Here is a 20,950-nt window from a genome sequence, read left to right as displayed (position 1 = left end):
CTGCTGGGCAGGGGCTAGAGCTCTCTGTGCCTTTGGCCTGTGGGAAGTCCACCCAGACTCCAGGATCAGAGAATTAAGGCCAGAAAGATATATTCATTTATTTACTCAAAATATTCCCATGAAAACGAACTGCTCTCTTGTTTTTCTTTCTGTCCCAAGATTTGTGATTTTTTAAGTGCCTCTCATTTGGGTAAAGAATCCATGTTCATGTTCTACTTTGTCTCCGATTCACCCACTCCTGTGTTTTCCTTCTATTTACGGGGCATAATGATACCACCATCTACTGTTTTTTGAAACCACTTAAAATGGATTATCATCTACACAAAGCCAGTGATTAAGAAAACAAAACCGTGGGATGCCTGGGTGGCTCAGCAGTTGGGCACCTGCCTTCGGCTCAGGGCGTGATCCTGGAGTCCCACATTGGTCCCCCTGCGTGGAGCCTGCTTCTGCCTCTGCCTGTGTCTCTGCCTCTCTCTGTGTGTCTCTCATGAATAAATAAATAAAGTCTTTAAAAAAAGAAAAAGAAAACAAAACCAACCAAACCAAACAACAACAGCCCACAGTCCCCAAATGGAGATGGGGCCCCCTTTTGATCACGCCATCGGCACGTCATTCCTAGCTGGGTCTGCTCAGTCTGAGATCCAGCCCCATATTTGGTGTAGCCCCAAGAATAAGTCATGTCACACCACTGCTGTGGGCCATCCCAGGGACCCTAGGTTTAATCAGTCCTTTTCTTTCTTTCTGTAGATATTTATGGAGACTCTTTTGTGTGGGAGGATCTATGCACTGGGGTAACAATCTGGAAATTAAGAGAGACCTCACTGATACCCAGAAAACAGAACAAAATGCAGTTAATGTCCACAGAGACGAAACGGACAAGGACTAGAGGCAGTGCGGGAAGTTAAGGCTGAAGCTGATTTCTGTTTTATCCTCCAGTGAGCCTCCTCAAGATATTAGCTGCAGTGTCTTCACCTTTAGAAGGGAGTTAACAGTGTCCTCCTCACAGAACTGTTTGTAAAGACAATTGATTGCATTAGGTCCATAGTACGTGCTTAATATGTAATAATTATATATTCGACAGTGGGATAATACTGTTGATTCAGCATGCACCATATACAGCTAATTTAAAAGACTTATCTGTATGAAACAACAGAAAATTGATACACATTGGAGAGAGAACAGTAATGAAGAGATAGTAAAAGGAGGTTCTTTCCTATATTTTGAATTTTTGTAAGACTTTATTACTTATATAATCAAACAAGAAATTCTGTCCCATTTAATGTAGGATAGTTTCATGGAGGAAGGGAGCATTTGAACAACAGAGTGTCATATCACCCCCAGGCAAATGAAGGCATGGGAGAGAGGGCGCTTCTGGGTGGACGGAGTGGCCTGTATTCACTCAGCAATATTTTCAGAATACCTACTGTGTGTCAAGCATGAATAAAGTTGTGGGGAGGAAGGTACACACGTCATACATGCACAATAAACCTAATGGAATAAACTCATCAACAGAGGCTTATCAGTAATCTTGGCTTTGTTTCTATGCCAATCACAAAACAAAGCTCTTTGCCCTAATGGGGAGCCGCAGACAATATTTTAATCAAGGAATGAAAAACATTTAATAAAAATGGGCAAAAAAATCTTTAGGACTTTCTCATTTTCTAATGAAAAGAACCAATACAATTTTAGGATAAAGAATTCCACTTAAGGATTCAGTACAAATGTTTATATAAAATGGAATATTACTCAGCCTTAAAAAGGATGAGATCTTGCCATTTGTGAGAACATGGAAGAAGCTAGCGAGTATGATGCTAGTCAGGCTGAGAAAGACAAATACCATGATTCCATTTATATGTGGAATCTAAAAACAAAACAAATGAATAAACAAAAAGCAGAAGCAGAACCATACATACATAGGACAAACTAATGGATGCCAGAGGGGAGGGGGATGGGCAAGATGGGTGCAGGGGAGTGGGAGATACAGACTTTCAGTTATGGAATGAATAAGTGATGGGGGTAGAAAGTACAGCATTGGGAATATAGTCGATGATACTGTCATAGCGTTATATGAGGACAGATGGGAGCTACAGTCATGCTGAGCAGAGCATGACATATAACTTTGTCCAATCATTCTGTTGTACACTTGAAACTAATGTAACACCAAGTGTCAACCACACTTCAATTAAAAAAAAAGAATTCGGTACAGATGTTTAGATGTCTTTAATAAGATAATGTTTATAAACTAATATTAAGTAAAAAAGCAAAAAGAATTCAAGTGTGACCTCCGCTATATAAAAATGTATCCAGGGATCCCTGGGTGGCGCAGCGGTTTGGCGCCTGCCTTTGGCCCAGGGCGCGATCCTGGAGACCCGGGATCAAATCCCAAGTCGGGCTCCCGGTGCATGGAGCCTGCTTCTCCCTCTGCCTGTGTCTCTGCCTCTCTCTCTCTCTCTCACTGTGTGCCTATCATAAATAAATAAAAATCTTAAAAAAAAATGTATCCAGGGGCGCCTGGGTGGCTCAGTGGCTGAGTGCCTGTCTTCGGTTCAGGTCATGATCCTGGGGTCCTGGGATCCAGTCCTGCATTGGGCTCCCCACAGAGAGCCTGCCTGCCTATGTTTCCACCTCTCTGTGTCTCTCATGAATAAATAAATAAAATCTTAAAAAAAAAGTATCCATAGGAAAAAATTCTAGAAAAACATACCAAAGGTATGTTTTATTTACCAAAGGTAGATAAAATAATTATCTCTGATAATCTGGGATTATGAAGAAAGTGAAATTTTTGGACGTTAAATAGTAATTTTTATTGGATTTTTTCAAATATCATGTGTTTATTTGAAAAGAAAAAATATATGAAAAAGGTCACAGGTATCGGCGGGCAGGCAGTGTATATGCAGAAAAAAGGCTACTTGGGTATTTGTGACATATTTTATAAAGTTTAGCACCGGTGGAGAGATTATATTGTGCCTTTAAAATTTCTGGTATCTTTGCCCGTATTAAAAAAAAAAAAAAAGAGAAGGTATCATTTAAAAATCTAAAACGGATTCGAGAAGAATAACCCCTCACTTTTGATAGAGGCGGCTGGAGAGGAAATAACTTTGCACAGCTGGTACAACAGCAGCCCTGAGACTCCTAGATCCCTTCACACACAGGATGTCCATTCGGGCAGCAGAGTCCTGGGTGGCTCAGTTTCCTCAAGCTGCCATTCACGATCCTTGAAGTGTAAGTTCTTTTCATATCAGTTTATTTATTATTTTAAAAAAAGATTTTTATTTACTTATTCATGAGAGACACAGAGAGAGACGCAGAGACACAGGCAGAGGGAGAAGCAGGCTCCCTGCGGGGAGCCCCATGCAGGACTCGATCCCAGGACCAGGATCACGACCTGAACCGAGTGCTCAACCACTGAGGCACCCAGGTGTCCCTTGAAACATGTTTTCATATTAGTTTAAACATGATTTAACCCGTGTAAAGATGACGAGGATGGTATCACAATCACACAATTTATTCTGCCTTTTGTGACTGACTAGCCAGGGTTAGGGAGACAGACGGGGTCCGGGAAGGCTTTAAAAAGCACCTACCACTACCTGCCAGTAGATGGCAGCAACTCACCAGCTCCCTCTGCCTCCCTACGGGAGAGCCAGGCCACCTGGGACTCTTCTAACAACTAGAACACAACAAGGCACTTTAAAAGATTTCCTGAAATAAGAGTAGAATTTAAAAAGTCAGTTTTCACTAATCATTTTCTGGAAGATTTAGTCTTTTTTTTTTAATATGTCATTTTAAAAAAGCACAATTCACTGGTTTTTATAAGTCAGAATGGTCAGACATGCCAATTCTAAGAAAATCCAAAGTGCACTTTGCAAAGGGCACCTGAGTGGCTCAGTGGTTGAGCATCTGCCTGTGGCCCAGGTTGTGATCCTGGGGTCCTGGGATCCAGTCCCACATCAGGCTCCTGTGGGGAGCCTGCTTCTCCCTCTGCCCATGTCTGTGCCCCTCTCTGTGTTTCTCATGAATAAATAAATATAATCTTAAAAAAATAAAACCTCTGCAAAGGGGCACCGAGCAGCTTAGTTGGTTGGGCACCCAATTCTTCATCATGATTTCAGGGTCATGAGATCCATCCCTTGTGGGGCTCTGGACTCAGTAGAGTCTGCTTTAGGATTCTCTCTGCCCCTCCCCCTACTCACACTCAAGTGCTCTCCCTAAAATAAATGTAAATCTTTAAAAAAGTAAAATAAAATAAAACCTCTGCAAATTAATTTAGGTCTCATCCATTGCCAGATTACCTCTGCAATTACAACAGAAGCCTGGTTAAAAAACAAAAAAATCCCCTAAGCAACTGACCTGGAATCAGTGCTGGATAAAGACATATAAAGGGGAAAATCTTTTGAAGGTTTTTTCCCCTTCTCAAAATTACCAAAAATTTCATATCTGAACTTATCCAACTGGGAGAAAGGTACTTGGTACTGATGTTTTTGAGTTTATAAGCCCATGTTATTAAAGTGAAATGTCTCGAAATTGCTTATAGCGGGCCTGATTACAACCATAATGGAGTCAACTGGCACCAGCCAGGCAGAGGCAGTCCTGGGGCTGTGTTTCCTAAAGTTCTAGCTGCTGGTCTAAGCCCATCACTGTACTGGTTGCAGAACTGAAACCAACAGTGGGGCAATTAGAGTTACAGCTTGATGTCTTTTAAACCTGGCCAGAGGCCTGCTGGGATTTTCACAGCTGGGGAAAGCTTCATGTTTTCTCAGAAGTTTTGCAATTGCTGTTGCACTGTCTAGAAAGCTTTCATCCTGGCCGCTCTACAGACCATCGGGAGGTTAGCAACCAGGAATGGTCAGGGCAGGGGGCTTTTATTTCTGTGGTGCATCTTCCTGTATCTTTTGGCTGTTTTACTGTAAACACCTATTACTGATCAAATGCCCTTGTTTGGAAGTCCCCGACGCCACAGTATGTAGCCACCCACCCTTTCCTTTCTTGGCTCAGAGACTTCTCTGCCAGAAGAATGCTCCCCAGTTTTTGCTACTTCTATGATGATCTTCCTTTCCAAAGATAAAAAATATCACACATGTGGACAGCATATACACACAGAAAAGGATGGCTGGGTATTCGTGACAATTTTAATGGTGTTTAGCACTGGGTAGAACAATTATGAAGCTAAGGAAGTCACACTTTCTATTCCAAGGAAAAAAGCCAAGCAGCTGAAGGGCCGGGAGCTCTGTTACAGGCCTTCCTGATTCATTGACCAGGCATAAATAATGCAGATTTACTAGCTCCCAGGTAGCTCTTCCCTCTGCCAAGGCCTGGCCTGCCCTGCAAGCTGGAGAGGCAGGCAAGGGTTGGAGATCCACCCCACCTGGAACCTCACTGGAATGAAGCAGTAGCTAGGAGAAGAAATAGTTTTCCTTCAGAAATCACATCTTTTCACGTAGGTCCTGGTTAACACAGTGCTCCCCCTGTAGCCTGACATTCAAGGCAGATTTTTCAACATGCTTTTCCCTCTTTGGTGAATGCTATTCCCCTGCTGTTCATCCACCCAGAGCAGTCCCGCTGGTTCTAATTCAAAGGTTACCCTGGGAAGCCTTCCTGCTTCCTTCCTGCTTCCCTCCCCCGAGACAGGTGAGTGGCACTCCCCCTCCTGCTCTTACCCTGGGGCAGGGGGCTTTGGAGACAATCTGGCCACCCCATTGGTCATTTGTTCCATTGAATTAGAGCATATTGGCTCACGTGTCCACTTTTCTCCAGGGGACTCTGGGAGTCAAGGCCAGGGGCCGTTCAGCAGGATATAGCCTAGTGCTTGGCACTGTAACCCATCAGTTGTTTTTATCACCAATGCATCTGCACCCCCAGGGGCCACACACACACACATGCCCAAAAGGGTTGTTTATTCTGTGTTGGGTGGGGTAAAACGGGAAGTGTGGAGGGTGTGGCAGGAGGAAGTTGGGTTACCAGGTCTGAGAAAATTATGAAATATCCTCCGCTTATGTCAGTGTTGTTTGCTGGGGGTGCTTATGTTTTATCAGAAGGAATAACAGATAAGAAAATAGCTGATTGCAAAGATGTGAAATTTCTTGGCAGTGTGAGATGTCTTCCCTTCCTCAGGAGAGGAAGACTCCCAAGGGGGTGTTCCCTTTGAAAGGTTTCATAGTTGTCATTTCTGGGTTTTCATGTTAGATTAGGGAAGTGAAAAGGGAGAATAAGCTATTATAATGAAAAGAGAGAGTAAGTTTCAGGCCTCGAGTCCCACTAGGGGAAACCGAGAGCCCAGACACAAGCTATGGAAATGGACCAGGTGGGAGAGAGAGAACAGGGAGAGGCAAAGATGAAAAGCTCGGTGAATGGGAGGCCCTGTCAGCCCACCAGGATGACCTTGTAGGACTTGGTGCTATTATGTAGCTGGTGCCCAGATCCCTCTGTAGATGGGGGTGGGGGGTGGGCACCAGCATCATCCTCTCATTTGTCACCATGAAGCTCCTCACCCACGAGGCCTGTGTTCTGGGTCAGAGAAGACCCTCCCACAGAGGAGGAGGCCGTGCTTTGAGCAACAACTTCTAGTATGGGCTCTGCTCTGTTAGAACTCCCCTACTCGGGGCACCTGGGTGGCACTGCCTTTGGCTCAGGGTGTGATCCTGGGGTCCTGGGATTGGCCAGCATTGGGCTCCCCATAGGGAGCCTGCTTCTCCCTCTGCCTAAGTCTCTGCCTCTCTCTGTGTGTCTCTCGTGAATAAATAAATAAAATCTTAAAAAAAAAAAAAAAGAACTCTCCTCCTCGTAGGAGACTGGGCATGGGGATGGACTAGGAGCAGGAGCCCTGGAATTCAGACTCAAGCTGGACTCTAAGTCACTATGTGACTTCTGAGACAAGTCACTGAACACCCTTTCCCACTAATAAAACGGGGGAAATCATCACCCTGCCCAAAACGGATGCATTAGGTAACAGTGAGCATCTGAAATCGGGGCAACCTGGCACTCTGCGTGTTAACAGTGAGATGCGTGTGACCTGAGGCTCTTGAACTGAGAGACGGGCCCAGTCCGGATGGATGGTGCCGAGGTCGGGGGAACACTGATTCCGGGCAGCTGTTTTCTAGAATCAGGCTGCTGCTGAAATCATCCTGAGAGTCTTAAAAAAAAATCTTCTAGGGTCCACTCTGCCTTTCTGGGTCTGGGGCATGGCCCAAGCAGTTCTGGAGCCTCTGACTCAGGTGAGGACCCAACATGAAGACAATAACGAGAAATGGACGAAGCGTGGATGCCCCAGCTTAGTGGGGCAGCAAGTGTTGAGATTCAACACTGAGTAACAGAGTTACACTCAGGTCTGCCCAAGAGAAGGAAGCAGTGCTGGGGAAGGTGAAGGTCCAGGCTGACGTTATTCCAGGAATAATCCATTCAGAGTGGCCCTCTCGTTCTCACGGGGCACCTAGTGCCCGACAGAGACCTTGCCCTGCAGACCAAGATGACTCACTCCAAAACGAAGCTCTCCCGTTGAGCACTTAAAAAAGAACACCAGTGCCCCTTCTCTACTCCCTTAATTGAAAAGAGTCGAGGAGAGGGTGGAAAGGGTGATTAAGTCCCCATTAGCAACAACCCAGGGGTTGAGCGGCTGCAGAACTGTGACAATCTCTTGTCTGCGTCAGTTAATCAGCCCAAACTCAAGACAAGCGGACCTGCCTCTGAGGAGCTGAGAGCTCTGCCGGCAGCACCTGGGGGACACTCCGTTTCCTAAAGCTGGCATGCCTCCTTTGTTCTGAAGGTGCCACCGTACAGAGAGAAACCAATCATGCTTCTAGGCTGGAGCCTTCCAGAGCAAACCCCAGAAATGCACTAGGGAAAAGGAGGAAAATGCACAGTCCTCTGTGGGTTTTCCACTTACAAATAAATAAAATCAAGGAGCGGGTGGGTAGTTGGTGGAAAACATGAGCACAAAGGAACAGCTGAAATGACACCACAAAGAAGCCAAGAGACAAATCGAGAATGTGGGCCATTCTGTACAACAGCAGTTTCTACACCAAGTAGAGGTAGGAGGAAAACAGGAAGGGTCTGTTTCAGATGGAAGGGAGCCCGAGAGAGACACCTGATGACCAGTTATGACACACGGACCTTATCTGGACCCCGGTGTGAGCTAAGCAATGGTACAAAGCATTTTTGAGACCGCTGGGGAAATTGGATAATGGAGTGGATTAATAACAAAGGCATATTAATTTTATTGGACGCGATAATACTTGGCTTTGTGGTTAGGTAAGAAGCCCCCATTCTGGGATCCCTGGGTGGCTCAGTGGTTTAGCGCCTGCCTTTGGCCCAGGGCGCGGTCCTGGAGTCTCGGGATCGAATCCCGTGTCAGGCTCCCGGCATGGAGCCTGCTTCTCCCTCTGCCTGTGTCTCTGCCTCTCTCTCTCTCTCTCTCTCTCTCTCTCTCTGTCTATCATAAATAAATAAAAGGTATTTAAAAAAAAAAGAAGCCCCCATTCTTTAAGGGGTGCCTATTGAAATACACACAGACAGACTCATGTGTCTGGGTTATGTATCATCAAAGAGAAAAACAGATGAAACCAATGTGCCAGAGCCTTGCTAATTATGAAATCTGGGTGATGTGGGGTTCACTGTTACATTCTCTTCACTTCTGTGTACGTTTGAGATCCTGCCATAATAAAGATTTAAGGGCGCAGGTGAGTGTCAGGACAAGAAGGTTCTAGAACAGCAATATATTCACAAACTGGGAGAGGAAAGTGCGGGCGGCACAGTGTCTTGGCAAGAAAAATAAAAATAGCATGTGCACTCAAACTTCAAGGAGCTCTGTCTGTGGACATGGCTCCTTACTCTGAATAATACCTTTCATCTTGATGGAGAACTCCCCCAGCAGATTCTCCAGCTCTGCTTCAATTGTGCACATGTTCTGTGAAAAGTACAGAAGATTGGCATCAGTTCTAGGCTTCTGTCACACAGCAACTCAAAGCACACGACATTCTACAGCTGCAGACAAGCAAGGCTTGAGGCTTGAACAAGGGGAGGCATTTACCTGTTGGCAGGGAGTTACACGGCAGTGCCTGTGAAGCATTGTGGGTGAAATGTTTCCCCTGAGTCTACACGACCCTTCTGGTGTATGGGACATTCAGAGCACAGAGGGACACGTTCACTTATTTCCATGCACAATGATGCGGGTTGGGATGCTAGGTAAGAAAGAAGCAGTTTGGGGGCACCTGAGGCTCAGTCGGTGGAGCATCTGCCTTCAGCTCAGGTCATGATTCTGGGGTCCTGGAATCGAGCCCCGGGTTGGGATCCCTGTGCAGTAGGGAGCCTGCTTCTCTCTCTACCTCTGCCACTCCCCCTTGCTCATGGTCTCTCTCTCTCAAAGAAATAAATAAAAAATATTTTTTTAAAAGAAGAAGGAAAGCAGTCTTCTCCTAAGTGGAGAAGATCAGGTTTCTTAAGTTGCTGACTTTGGGACCCCCTACAACAGAAGACTTGCTGTGCTGCCTTCAGATGTTATATCAATTATCTCATCAAATTATATCATCAACAGACGAATCCAGAACGTGATATTCTACGAGAACTGGCCTGGATTCTATAAAATGGTAATGTTGTGGGGAAAAAGTTTTAAACAAAATTGGCTAAAGAGACAGAAAAACTAAGTGACACCTGTTACCTTCCATTAGATCCTGATTTGAAGGATAACAAAACGTTACAGAAGTCATGACTGGACCAAATACGGGATGCCTGAAAATGCACTGGCTATTCGATAACTCCCTAGGTTGATTACTTTTCTCAGTTGTGGGAATGGTGTGTGTTTGTGCAGGGGATACACAGATGACACATGACCACTATGGACTCTGTGCTAAAATACTTATGGGGTGAAGTGTCACAATGTCTACTACTTATGGTCAAATGACTCAGCAATAAAGAAAAATAATAATAATGAAAGAAAAAATTGAGCCTTTGCGAGAGAAGGAAAGCAAATATGGCAAAATATTACCAACTGGTAAGGATAGGTGCTGTTCATTATACTAGTCTCAACCTTTATGTTGATTTGCTCCAGCTTCAACAGCTTCAGTTTGGAAACCACATCTGCCACAGGAAGCAGTCGCGCCCAACCCCACCCCGGTGCTGGGGAGGGGGTGGCATCTGCAGGCTTCTCCCTCTGCAGCCAGCCTCCATGCTGGGGGGCGGGGGCCTGGGGCGGCCAGCCCAGTGAGTGCTGGCAGGGTTTGCTCCCATTTGCATTTTGTGTGCTGAGGACTTGAGGATTGATTAGTAAGGTGACAGCTTCTGGTTTTTATTTGCACCTCTGTTCTGCTCCAAAAGATCACTCTCCTGAACTGTTGTGTTGCTGGGGTACAAAGGGAATGGTACTGCCTTCCTCCCACCGTGTGAGCTGTTGGTACCTTGAATAGCTTACCAAACCTGGAAATCTCAAAACTTCCTGAAGTCTGAGCTCTGTACTGCTTGAAAGCTTTGAAAACAAAGTCTCATATCGTAAAGCACTTTTCTTTGAGCACCACGTGTCTCACTTACCCGAACATCAGCGATGTTATCATACAAGCCAGGGTTGCCACTAGTGTCTTCAAAAAACCTAGGGGGGCAGCTAGCTTAGCAGGTGAGGACTTCTATGGGCAGGATTCTCTTCCATCTCACCAGGCAGCTGTTGATGAGTACTGCTGCCCCCGGCAGAAGCCCCTGGGGCCTCTTGCCCAAAATGTTCTTTGTGAGAAAATCCTGGCTTTGCAGTAACGTGAAGATATAAAACCACCTGATGTCAAGTGAGGTAGGACACCACAGAGAGTGAGGTAGGACGCCACAGAAGCCCAGCTTCCTTCCTCTCCAAGGCACAGTTCTGCTTGCTGAAACTGTACTCTACGTCTTTGAACTTGTGAGCAAAGTATGATGCCATGTGCTGGCACCTGAGCAAGGACAGGTGTTTCTGAAACAGGCAGCAAGTGTTCTAGAACAGAAGCATCTCCAGACTGCTGTCAGTTATCTGCTCATGGGCTCTAAATGACTGTTTTAAATGTTCTTTTATTTCAGGGCCATGCACAAATAGGTCCCATGAACCAGGGCTGCTTCTAAGCCCAGGAGTCTCAACACCTGGGTCCATAAATTTGGATGGGGAAAAAGAAAGTCCTCATTATGCTACAACCTCTAATTGAAACGTGTCATGTCGAAGTATCACAAATGTAGAAAGTAAGCCCCAGCAGTATGACTCGTGCCTGAGACTCTGACACTAATAGAAATCACATGTGTGTTCACGCCACATCACCGGTTCCAGATGCCTTGAAAAATCATTTCTATTTTTTGCTACTTTAAAATTTTATAACTTCAAATAACTAGTGGTACTGCTAGAGCTTATAACGGAATTTCAATGTGCTAATAACGTGGTATAGACAAAGCATAGTAGTGTATCAAAATACTTTGCTTTATAAGATATTTTGATAACTGTGCTGCTAATACTGAAATAACTATTTCAACATAATGGATTTCCTTTGAATTCCTAGATTCTGGGTATTTTATTTTATGCATTTAAAAAGCATTCTTCTGAAAGGGGGCATAGATAGAGAAGTCCTGTTTCAGACCATGGAAGAGATAAATGGTTCAGACCAGAGGTGCTGCTGGAGTGACCATACAAGGTGACCCAGGAGGTCCCTACTCCTGCAGGGCTGAGACAGATGCTCGGCTCTGGGAACTGTCCAGCAGACCCTCAGGAACCCTCATGAGGCCAATGACTTCATTTACGAAATTCGATCTCTGAGCAGACTCATTGGTTAGTGAGACATGCTGCTTTAATAATTCAGTCTTTCATCCAAGACACTTGGTATCAGGTGACGCTAGGAAGAGTGAAGACCTCCTTCTGTCATGTGCATGGGCCTCAGAGACAGAAGCCAGGGAAGTACACTTCTGCTCAGAGTTCTTTATCTTGCCTCCTTTAAGATAGAAGGGGACTTTCTTATGATGAAATAGTCCCAGGGAGGAACATTAGTGATACTCAACACCCAGGGTAGCATCTTAACCACTAAGTCTGTTCAACTTCCAGGAATAAAGTGAAATTAGACTGTATGCTAGAAAATGTAGAAGGGCACTCAAGACATCAAAAACCAGGGCATTGTGGCTTACACATGCAATCACTGAAATTTTTGAGAAGCATTTGTAGCCTAGCTGTGGCAAAGACTACAAGGCAGCATGGAGCACACAGAGTGTAAGTCTTGGCCAGTGAATGGGTTCATAGCATCTCAAATCTTGTAGCTTTACATATCCATGAGCAAGCATGTCCCAAGGCACTAGGAGATGACTGCCTGGCAGGTGATGATCAGGGACCAACAAAAGCCAACGAAGGTAGCGGAGTCCAGTGAAGAAATATAACCAACTGACAGAACTACCCGAAAGTCATCTTAATTCCAGATGCCCTCAAAACAATGTAAGAATCAAATAGTTAAACATCTCCCTAAAGAGTAGGATGAGGTTACAGGCTGCACAAGCTCTGCAGAAGTGAGCTGCTGAGCTGACCAGCACGTACCTCCGTGTACTCCCTGTAGCTGCGGCTGATCTCTGACAGGCTCTCCCGGGCAGCTCTGCTGGTGGGCGAGGCTGCGAAGGCCTGCTTCATTTTGCTGGCACCATCTTGGAGGCGTCTTTGGATACAATATGCTTCATAGAGTTCATCTACCTGTTGGAAGGCATGTCAGTATTTAATCCCATTTGAAAGAAGTTACACAGGCCAGTATGAAGTTCTTAAAGGTATTTCTGACCTCATCAAAGAGATTCCTGTAGAAGTGTCATACTTTTAGATGGAGACCAATCATCTTTGAGCCACTGGAGTCCATTTTTCTATTTCAAAGCATATTTTTATCTGAGCCTGCCTTTCCAATGACACAAAATGAAAATGAACTTAACATTGGTGAGCTGTGTGAGCCAAGCACTGGATGACGAAGACCAGAATCTCCCACATAAGGAACAAACACAGGAAGGGTTTCCACGAGGCCATTATCACTTTAAGAGTACTATCACAAGGTGATATTCACACACCTACGTTTAGCATTTTTTTAAAGAAGAACTTGAGGCAACACTTTATAAAAATCATTTTCAATAAAGAGCCTCAACAGTAGAGAGAACAAAGTTATTTTTTAAAAGACTTATTTATTTATTCAGAGAGAGAGAGAGAGAGGCAGAGACACAGGCAGAGGGAGAAGCAGGCTCCATGCAGGGAGCCCGACGGGACTCCATCCCGGGTCTCCAGGATCACACCCCGGGCTGCAGGAGGTGCTAAACTGCTGTGCCACCGCGGCTGCCTGAGAACAAAGTTATTAAATGAGTCTTAAAATGAGGGTGAAGAGGGGCGCTTGGGTGGCTCAGTCAGTTAAGCATCTGCCTTTGGCTCAGGTCGTGATCCTGGGGTCCTGGGATTGAGTTCTGCATCAGGTTCCCTGGTTAGGGTGGTTAGGGGGGAATCTGCTTCTCCCTTTCCCTCTGCCGCTCTCTATGCTCATATGCTCTTTCTCTCTCTCTCAAATAAATAAAATCTTTAAAATAAAATGAGGGTGAAGCACAATGGTCAATATTTGATCAAACCAAACACCTAGGAACTGTGCAGTTTTTTTGTGTGTGTGAATGATACTGCCACCAAAAACATAAATAAAAATACTGGAGGTAAGTATTTTTCTGCTGTATATCTACACTTATACTTCTAAACAATAATACCCTGTTTGCAAATGACTATTGATCATACTCATTCTGTAAGCCTGATAATCACTTACGGTCCCTAAGACAGCAATTCTCAATCAACCCAAGGTGATTTTTGACATGCAGGGGACACTTGGCAAAAGCTGGAGCCTTTTTTTTTCTAGCATCATGACTGGGAGGTATTACTGCCATCTGGTAGGTACAGAGGCCAAGGATGCTGCCAAACATCCTGCAGTACGGAGGACAGCACCCTACAACAAAAGACTATCTCTAAATATCAATGGTGCCCAGGTCGACAACACCTGGTCATTCCTGATCATTCCTGATCATGTCCATGTCCACAGTCCTGTGCTCTCTCCTCCATTATTAACACACTCCCCAGGTAACTACAGAACTTGCAGGTAGATGCAAAGGACACTAAACACCAGCTAAGGAAATGCACGACTTCCGCAAGGCGGGAATCTGTCTAGGATGACTTGAATATTTCATTTCAGTGCAAACTTTGTTCCCTCACAAGGCTGTAAAATCAGAAGAAAGTGGAGATGGAATATAATGAGTTTCAGAGTTGAAGATCCCTCTTTTGTTCTGCAGGCAAGTTTTTGGGTGCTCATGACAAAGTGTTAGTAGGACCTGTTCGAGTAAATGGAATTTTGCACCGTTGCCGTCTCTGCAGAGACATCAATCATGCTCAGGTTAGAAGATGAACATTAAGAGACTGGAAATTTTTCTCAGGTTAAAGGATTCTCTGTTGCTCTGTCCTTCAACAACTCATCCATTTTGCTGACAGCAATTGCCAAATTCTGGAAAGCAGCCTTCCATCTGTGGGGTCAATGGATTTGACCCTGATCCAGAGGGAGATGTAAAGTCAAGAGTGGCGAATCTGCTGATGAAATCTTTGGGTTGGTGACTGGCAAAGAAGGTGGTTGCCCTACTTTAAAACTAAGCTAAAACTCATCTGGTGAGCTTGTTAAAATGCTGATGCCCATGGCTCCCTCCGAGATGGCAATTCAGTAGGTTAGTCTGGGCTGGAATCTGAAATTTTACCTAAACATTGCAGATCGTTCTACTGGGGAAGGTGCCCACAAACCCCCTAGAAACACAAGAGCTGATCCCTCTTCCAGGGCAGGCTAGACTGTTTCATCCATGGGGTCCCCTGGGAGACTGCCTCTTCTTTCCTTTTCCCCACTACCGGTTTGCTAACGTCTGAGACTATAATCCGCTCTACAGGAAACTGCTCACGGGGACATAGTTTAGCCCTAAACATACAGTCTGTTACTCTGCATTTACAGAAGAGTTAATTCTTTGTTTTCATTTCAATACCAATCTATCCTAGCCAGATGGAGTTAACCAGTAGGATAAGGGTTAGCTATGTATTCACTGGAGTGGGAACGGGCCCATCTGTAGGCAAGCATTGGTCTCATCCATACATCAGTAAGGGTTCTCATCAAATCAACTGATGGACTTATTCAGTTAAATATCATTTGTGAGGCATGCTATGCATAAGGTACTGCAAACAGTCTGCCCTCAACCTTTCATAACTACCAGGATTGTCATGTCTGACAAAAATGGATACATGATGGATAAATACACTCCTACCTGATAGGGATCTTGTTTTCTTGCTGTGTTTCAAACTAAACAGAGTAATTTGCCAACACCTGCTTGCCACACAAATACCTTTGAATGCATGTCATTGTCTTATTTATTGAGTTTAAAGAAATTGGAGCAATTTCAGATTCGCCCAGGCAATAGATCTTTTGCAAAGTGGGAACATGCAAAGGCAGTTGCATATGCATGTGTTTATAAGCATATAAATCACAGAATTTTAAAATGAAAAAATTCTTAGGATCATTTAGATTGATCATGTGCACCTCCCAGCCCCATTTTACAGAGTGGAAAACCAAGGTCTGTATAGGTGATATAGCCCAGAGAACATGTTGACTGGAACCTAAGGCTTCGGACTCCTAGTAGAGAGATTGGCTGAAGCCTCTAGTCTCTTGCCTGGTTGGACCATTAGTGAACGATTTATAGGGTTTGGGGCTGGGTGTCAGGGATCTTGACAAAACAACCCACACATATGGGGGCGACAAAGGTAGAAAGGTGCCTGGAAACAATGCCATGTGAGGAAGGGGAGAAGGAACCAAGAGCTTGAGAAAGTTGGGGGACGTACATGGCAGCTGTCCATCAGTACTTTCAAGGCCTTCATGAAGAATTTTACAGGCTGCCAAGTTGTATGCGTGGCAAGAGGGACAAGTTATGCAAGTGTGAAATTTCTTGGGGAGTCAGCTTGGTTCTATCTTTACCAAGACTACACCAGGATTAAAAGCCCACCAGGAGGCACAAACTCTTGGGGAGGCATGTAAGTGTTCATTGAACCATAAATGTTCCTTGAACCGAAGTAGAGTCAGAGCTGTGCCAGATTGTCAGGCTCTTTTCTTTATTTCTTCCACTTTTACTGCCTGTTGGAGGGCTTCATCACTAATCAGCTTAAGGGTCAATCAGGTAAGAAATTCTCCACAGACTAGATGCCATGCTTGGGCCAGAGGCAGATTGATTAGTGGCTAAGAAAGGAAACACCAAAGCCAGGAACTTACCTTACTAATGTGAAACTCCAGGCGTCTCATGTATCTTTCAATTGTTTTAATTTGCTGGAATTAAAAGGAGAAGTTTGAAAAAGTACAGCCATTTATAGTTTAACATGTCTAGAAGACTGGCAAGAATATCTGCTTATCTCATACTCAAAATTACCAGAAAATGCTAACTCTCTCCCCTTTCTTCCAATCTTGGCTATTTCAGAGATTCTCTAATAACAACTTGGAGAGTATTTTCTAAAATATCAAATAAATATTCCGAGAGATGAACTTGAGTTAGTTATTGGAATCCTTGTGTTGAACATCGAGGGAAGCCAATCGAATGGAATTCATTGGATTTCTGGTAGGACAGTATTACGATGGGGTATACTTCTAATCCTTCAGAGTAATATATTTTATCATCTCTAAAGTGAACTCACCTCCCTACATTTCAGTGTCTCTGAAACGGGGGTGCATTTTGAAACTACTGTCGGTGCATGCTCAAAGATAATCATAGTGGTTCATGTGTCATCTCTTTGTTTAAGTTATAAATATTGTTATTAGATGTCTTAAATTTAATTACCCTTCCAAATGTCTTCAAAAAACATTACACCATGATTCAGCATAAAATTATGTATCCATGGGAAGGCACGGGGAGGGAGTAGCAGCATATATGAATAAATAAAAATGAAATCTACATTTAAAGGAAGCCTAGAAGAGTTTTGTCATGAAGTATTAAATACAAGTTTTAAATGAACAGAAAAAAAACCATGCCAGGGTTTAACTGGAATCACTATTTTTTTCCTTAGGGACATGTAAAATAACAGTGTGTCTTCCAATCTAAGAGGTCTTCAATTTGATGAAATATGGTAGTCATTGAACTATGGTAGTCAATGTTTAGAGAGAACACAGGTAAGGACCTCTGAATACCTGGGAAGTCCTTGAACTTAGCAGCACATGGTCAAATCCTACAACCAGGTGACATTTTTATGGAAGTGACCCTCAAGATGGTATTGGAGCTCAGATCATGGGACTTATTTATCCCCCTCACTAGATAAAAGCATGACTTTCACTAGGCTTAGAAAAATCATCAGTTCTCGGAGATCTTGTGCCTAAAGAGGAAATCACAGACTCTCCAAAAATGCAGTGTTTTATTTTTTGCAACACTCTTGCACAGAATGATAACTTACCTTGTCTAGGTCATACAGCACACCCTAAAATAAAAAAGGAATATCTGGATTAAAATATATTTTCCTCAAAATTGTTACAAATATCAATAGAGGGATTTAGTTTGCATTTCTGCATTACCAGTGAAGAAACGATCATTCATGCCAAATTCTGCTGGGTTCTTTGAAATGGTAGTAAGAGTACTTTTAAGAGCCAGTATTTATTTATCCTCTGTGTCTCCAGAATTCCACCCCAATCTCTCTGTACCATGGGAGCTTTAAGGGTTTTACTTGGTTTCAGGTCTTCTGTCTTACACACTGAGGGGCACATAAATTCATATTAACTTTTAAATAAATAAAACAAATTAACATCAAATGTAGCAGGTATAGCTGTGTTAAAAGAACACTTGCCTTCCTGTTTAAACACATAAAACTGGTGTTAAAGAAGAGTCTGGAGCGCAGCGATAGGCTTTTCACAAATTGTATTTTAAGCAAGTTCATTTCCTGTATGCTCACATTACAGGGTAATCGGCACGCCATTCCCACGTCCCCCTCAGGAGCAGTTTTTTTTTTTTTTTTTTTCCTATGGAACACCAAGTCCTGGTGGAAGCTACTGCCTCCATTCACCATTGTTCTTCAAGGAGAAACATTTGTTGCCATTGAGGATGGTCAAGGGCATTCCAAAGCGCAGGAAGCCACTCCATAAGGAGTCCTTCCCCACAGAGATGGGGCGGTTTATACTTAACATCATCAGGGTATAAAATCTTTAACTTCTATAAAGCTTTTAACCTCTGTACCTTCGAAAAGGACACCAGTACACATTTTATTTTATCTCTGAAAACAGAAGAAGACAGCAGCTATTAATGCGCAGTGGTATCATGTGTTGTGTGGAGACTTCTGAGCTTTCTGATGCCTTGAAACATTAAGGTGTTAGATCATTTTTGAACAGAACAAAATCATTTAAAGTAGTGTGTAGGTGAGAAGCACCTCTTCAACCAGACAAGTCCTCACAAATTCATTAGAATAGAGGACACCTGCAAGTGTCTGGACACAAAGGCATGGAACCGAATAGGTTCAGGGGCTTCTCCCAACCTCCCACTACAGATGTCCCTGGGATCCCCTTTGCTGCACTGATGTCACTGACCTATACTATGTTCTTAGTGCTTCTGGGTTCCAAATTCTGTACTAACAAAATGCTAGGACAACTCAGACTTTTCATTTCCTTATATTATTTGGATGAGAGGCATAGGGGTTGTAGTTGCTATTCTTTAGCATTTTTTCCTGATTGTAAAGTGTATCTGCATAAACATGCTTGTCAAATACTGAGAAGTATGAAGAATAAAACACTGAGAAGAAACTTAACCTTCTCCAATATGCATCAGGAAGCAGATAGGACTCTGCTCCTTGGGTCTGCTTTTCTTAAAGTTTCTTCCTTGTCTCCATACTCATCCCTAGCTCCCCATCCCCATCCAATAAAAAAAGATAAAGAAAAGAAAAGAAAAGAAAAGAAAAGAAAAGAAAAAAGAAAAGATGCTTAGTGAAAAAAAGGAATACTGTGTTAACGTCCTAAAGATTGGATGGAACCTACCAGGCGAGAGTTTCTTCTCATATCTTTTAACTGAGCTGTCAGCTTGTCCAACTCTGTCTGGTGAACCTCCAGATATTCACTGCAAAAATAATAGGAAACATGCTCGTGAACTCTGTGCCCATCAAGGGGCATCTTTCCCGGTGCTGACCTAGTCCTGCTGAAGGAGAGAAAGACTCTGTGCCCTACTCTGGGGGAGGGCAGAGTCAGTGGGGAAGAGGCTGTGTTGTTCCCAAATCTCTCCACTTTGAGGCTCTAGTGGTTGCTTCTGACACCATCCAGTGGTTGAAAAAAAAAAAAAAAAGCGAACCCCAGTGAGGTTGAAAGTCCAAAAAACGAAAAACCAGTGGGGAAGGAATGGGCAAAATAACTATGGAATCAGTCCTGGGTCCAAGCTCAGAGAATTCTATCTAGTTAAATACAACACTGACTCTAGAGGTCTCCCCACAAAACCAGGGAGATTTTATTCTGGGCAAACAATCCTTATAATGATATACTATACTATACTATACTATACTATACTATACTATACTATACTATAATATATAACATAACATAATATATAATAACTTGGGAAAGTTCCAGAATCCTTCCTAAGCAATCACAAAAATGGAGATGTCTGTCTACTGTTGTCTGAGTGAAACTAACACTGTGTCGAGTTAAACGCGTAACTAGTTGAGATCTCCTTCAATGTTATGGATAACGGGATCTGGAAATCCGACATATTTCACATGTTTTGAGACTCATCAAAGGCCTCTGGATTATGGTGCAAGAATGAAATATCTACTACAGAAATCAACAATTTAAAATGATCTTTTTAGCTTTTTCTGCATGCTCCTTCTCCTCCTCCCCCCCAACTCCCCCTGCCCCGCCCTGGCCCCAGGGAGATTTCAGAAAGGAACAAGATTCTAGGGCATTATTAGGTTAGAGCTCTTACTCGAGTCCATTTTTCAAGGCTCTGATGACCTCTTCCACCCTCTGAGGCTGAGGCTCTTTGGGAAGGCTGTTGCTTTTGTGTCCCAAATTGTGCATTTTCTTCAGCTTGGCCTGAGGCTTCTTGAGAGCAGAGGGATTTTCAATGAAGGAGTTACATCTACACCAAGAAAAAGAAAATCGTGAGTCTCGGCATCCAAAAGGGTTTGAGCAAAGAAAAGTCCTTTTGATCATCTCGTGTTTGCATTAGTGTCTTTTGGGGAAGATCTCAGTCCCTGAGAGCTGAATAACCTGAGCCATTCTATGTGTAATTTAGCAGTAGATCCACTCCTAGATTTGTGAACCGCTAAAATTGGGGAACTCTGCAGGGCAGTGGCTACCCAGGGTCAGGTCACATGCTCTGAGTGAAGACCTACCAGGTCACTGAAACCTTACAGAAAGACAAGTGCTTCCAAGGAAACGAGGAAGCAGAAGGGTACAATTCAGTAGAAAAAAAAAATACGTGTGCAATGCTACATCAGGCACAATGTCTACTAAATTTGACTAGGATGTAAAGGAACTGTTTCTAGATAAAGGGTCACTCCAGACGGCGTTAAAGAAAGGTACATAAGGCCTAACCTATGGCTTTTTTTAAGCTTTCTTTTTCTGGAGTAAATTATCTTTAGGTAGAGCATAAAACTCAGCGTCTCTGTTAGTGGCAGGGAGGCAGCCTGCAGGGGAAGATGGACACCTGATAACTTAGACCCCAACCACTGATTCGAGTAGGAGATGGAGAGGACAGAGCCTCACGGACCCGGCTGTCAAAGGGAAAGCCGTGACCTCCGGGTCTGGCAGGTGCCTGCCCCGAGCCTTCCGGATCAGTTATTATTTTCCTCTGCGTGACTGTCTGTACCAAAAGGGACAAGACAGGTCAGAGCACATAGGCTCCCGAGAGCCCAGGACCTCTGTTGTGTTTGAAAAACCGAAAACAAAACTCACTCAGTGTTAACCTATTTCATTCCCCATGTTTTCCCTGTTGAGTTCCCCTGCAT

General features: G+C 43.8%; 1 protein-coding gene across 4 annotated transcripts in view; it reads right to left on the bottom strand.

The window, feature by feature from the left end:
• RIPOR2 (RHO family interacting cell polarization regulator 2) overlaps positions 1-20,950 on the bottom strand; it is a 220,218-nt gene that overhangs the window by 37,408 nt on the left and 161,860 nt on the right. For all 4 annotated transcript variants that reach the window (XM_055323297.1, XM_055323300.1, XM_055323298.1 and 1 more), the window contains exons 3-8: positions 19,924-20,079; positions 18,990-19,068; positions 17,426-17,449; positions 16,260-16,313; positions 12,506-12,655; positions 8,833-8,896 (exon numbers count right to left, since the gene is read on the bottom strand). In XM_055323297.1, the coding sequence (XP_055179272.1) occupies positions 8,833-8,896; positions 12,506-12,655; positions 16,260-16,313; positions 17,426-17,449; positions 18,990-19,068; positions 19,924-20,079 (527 nt within the window). The remainder of the gene's footprint in view (positions 1-8,832; positions 8,897-12,505; positions 12,656-16,259; positions 16,314-17,425; positions 17,450-18,989; positions 19,069-19,923; positions 20,080-20,950) is intronic.

This window comes from Nyctereutes procyonoides, unplaced genomic scaffold, assembly GCF_905146905.1.
Source record: "Nyctereutes procyonoides isolate TBG_1078 unplaced genomic scaffold, NYPRO_anot_genome, whole genome shotgun sequence".
Lineage (NCBI taxonomy): Eukaryota > Metazoa > Chordata > Mammalia > Carnivora > Canidae > Nyctereutes > Nyctereutes procyonoides.
Note: the sequence above shows the minus strand (reverse complement) of the source record. Positions and strands in the feature narration are given on the sequence as shown.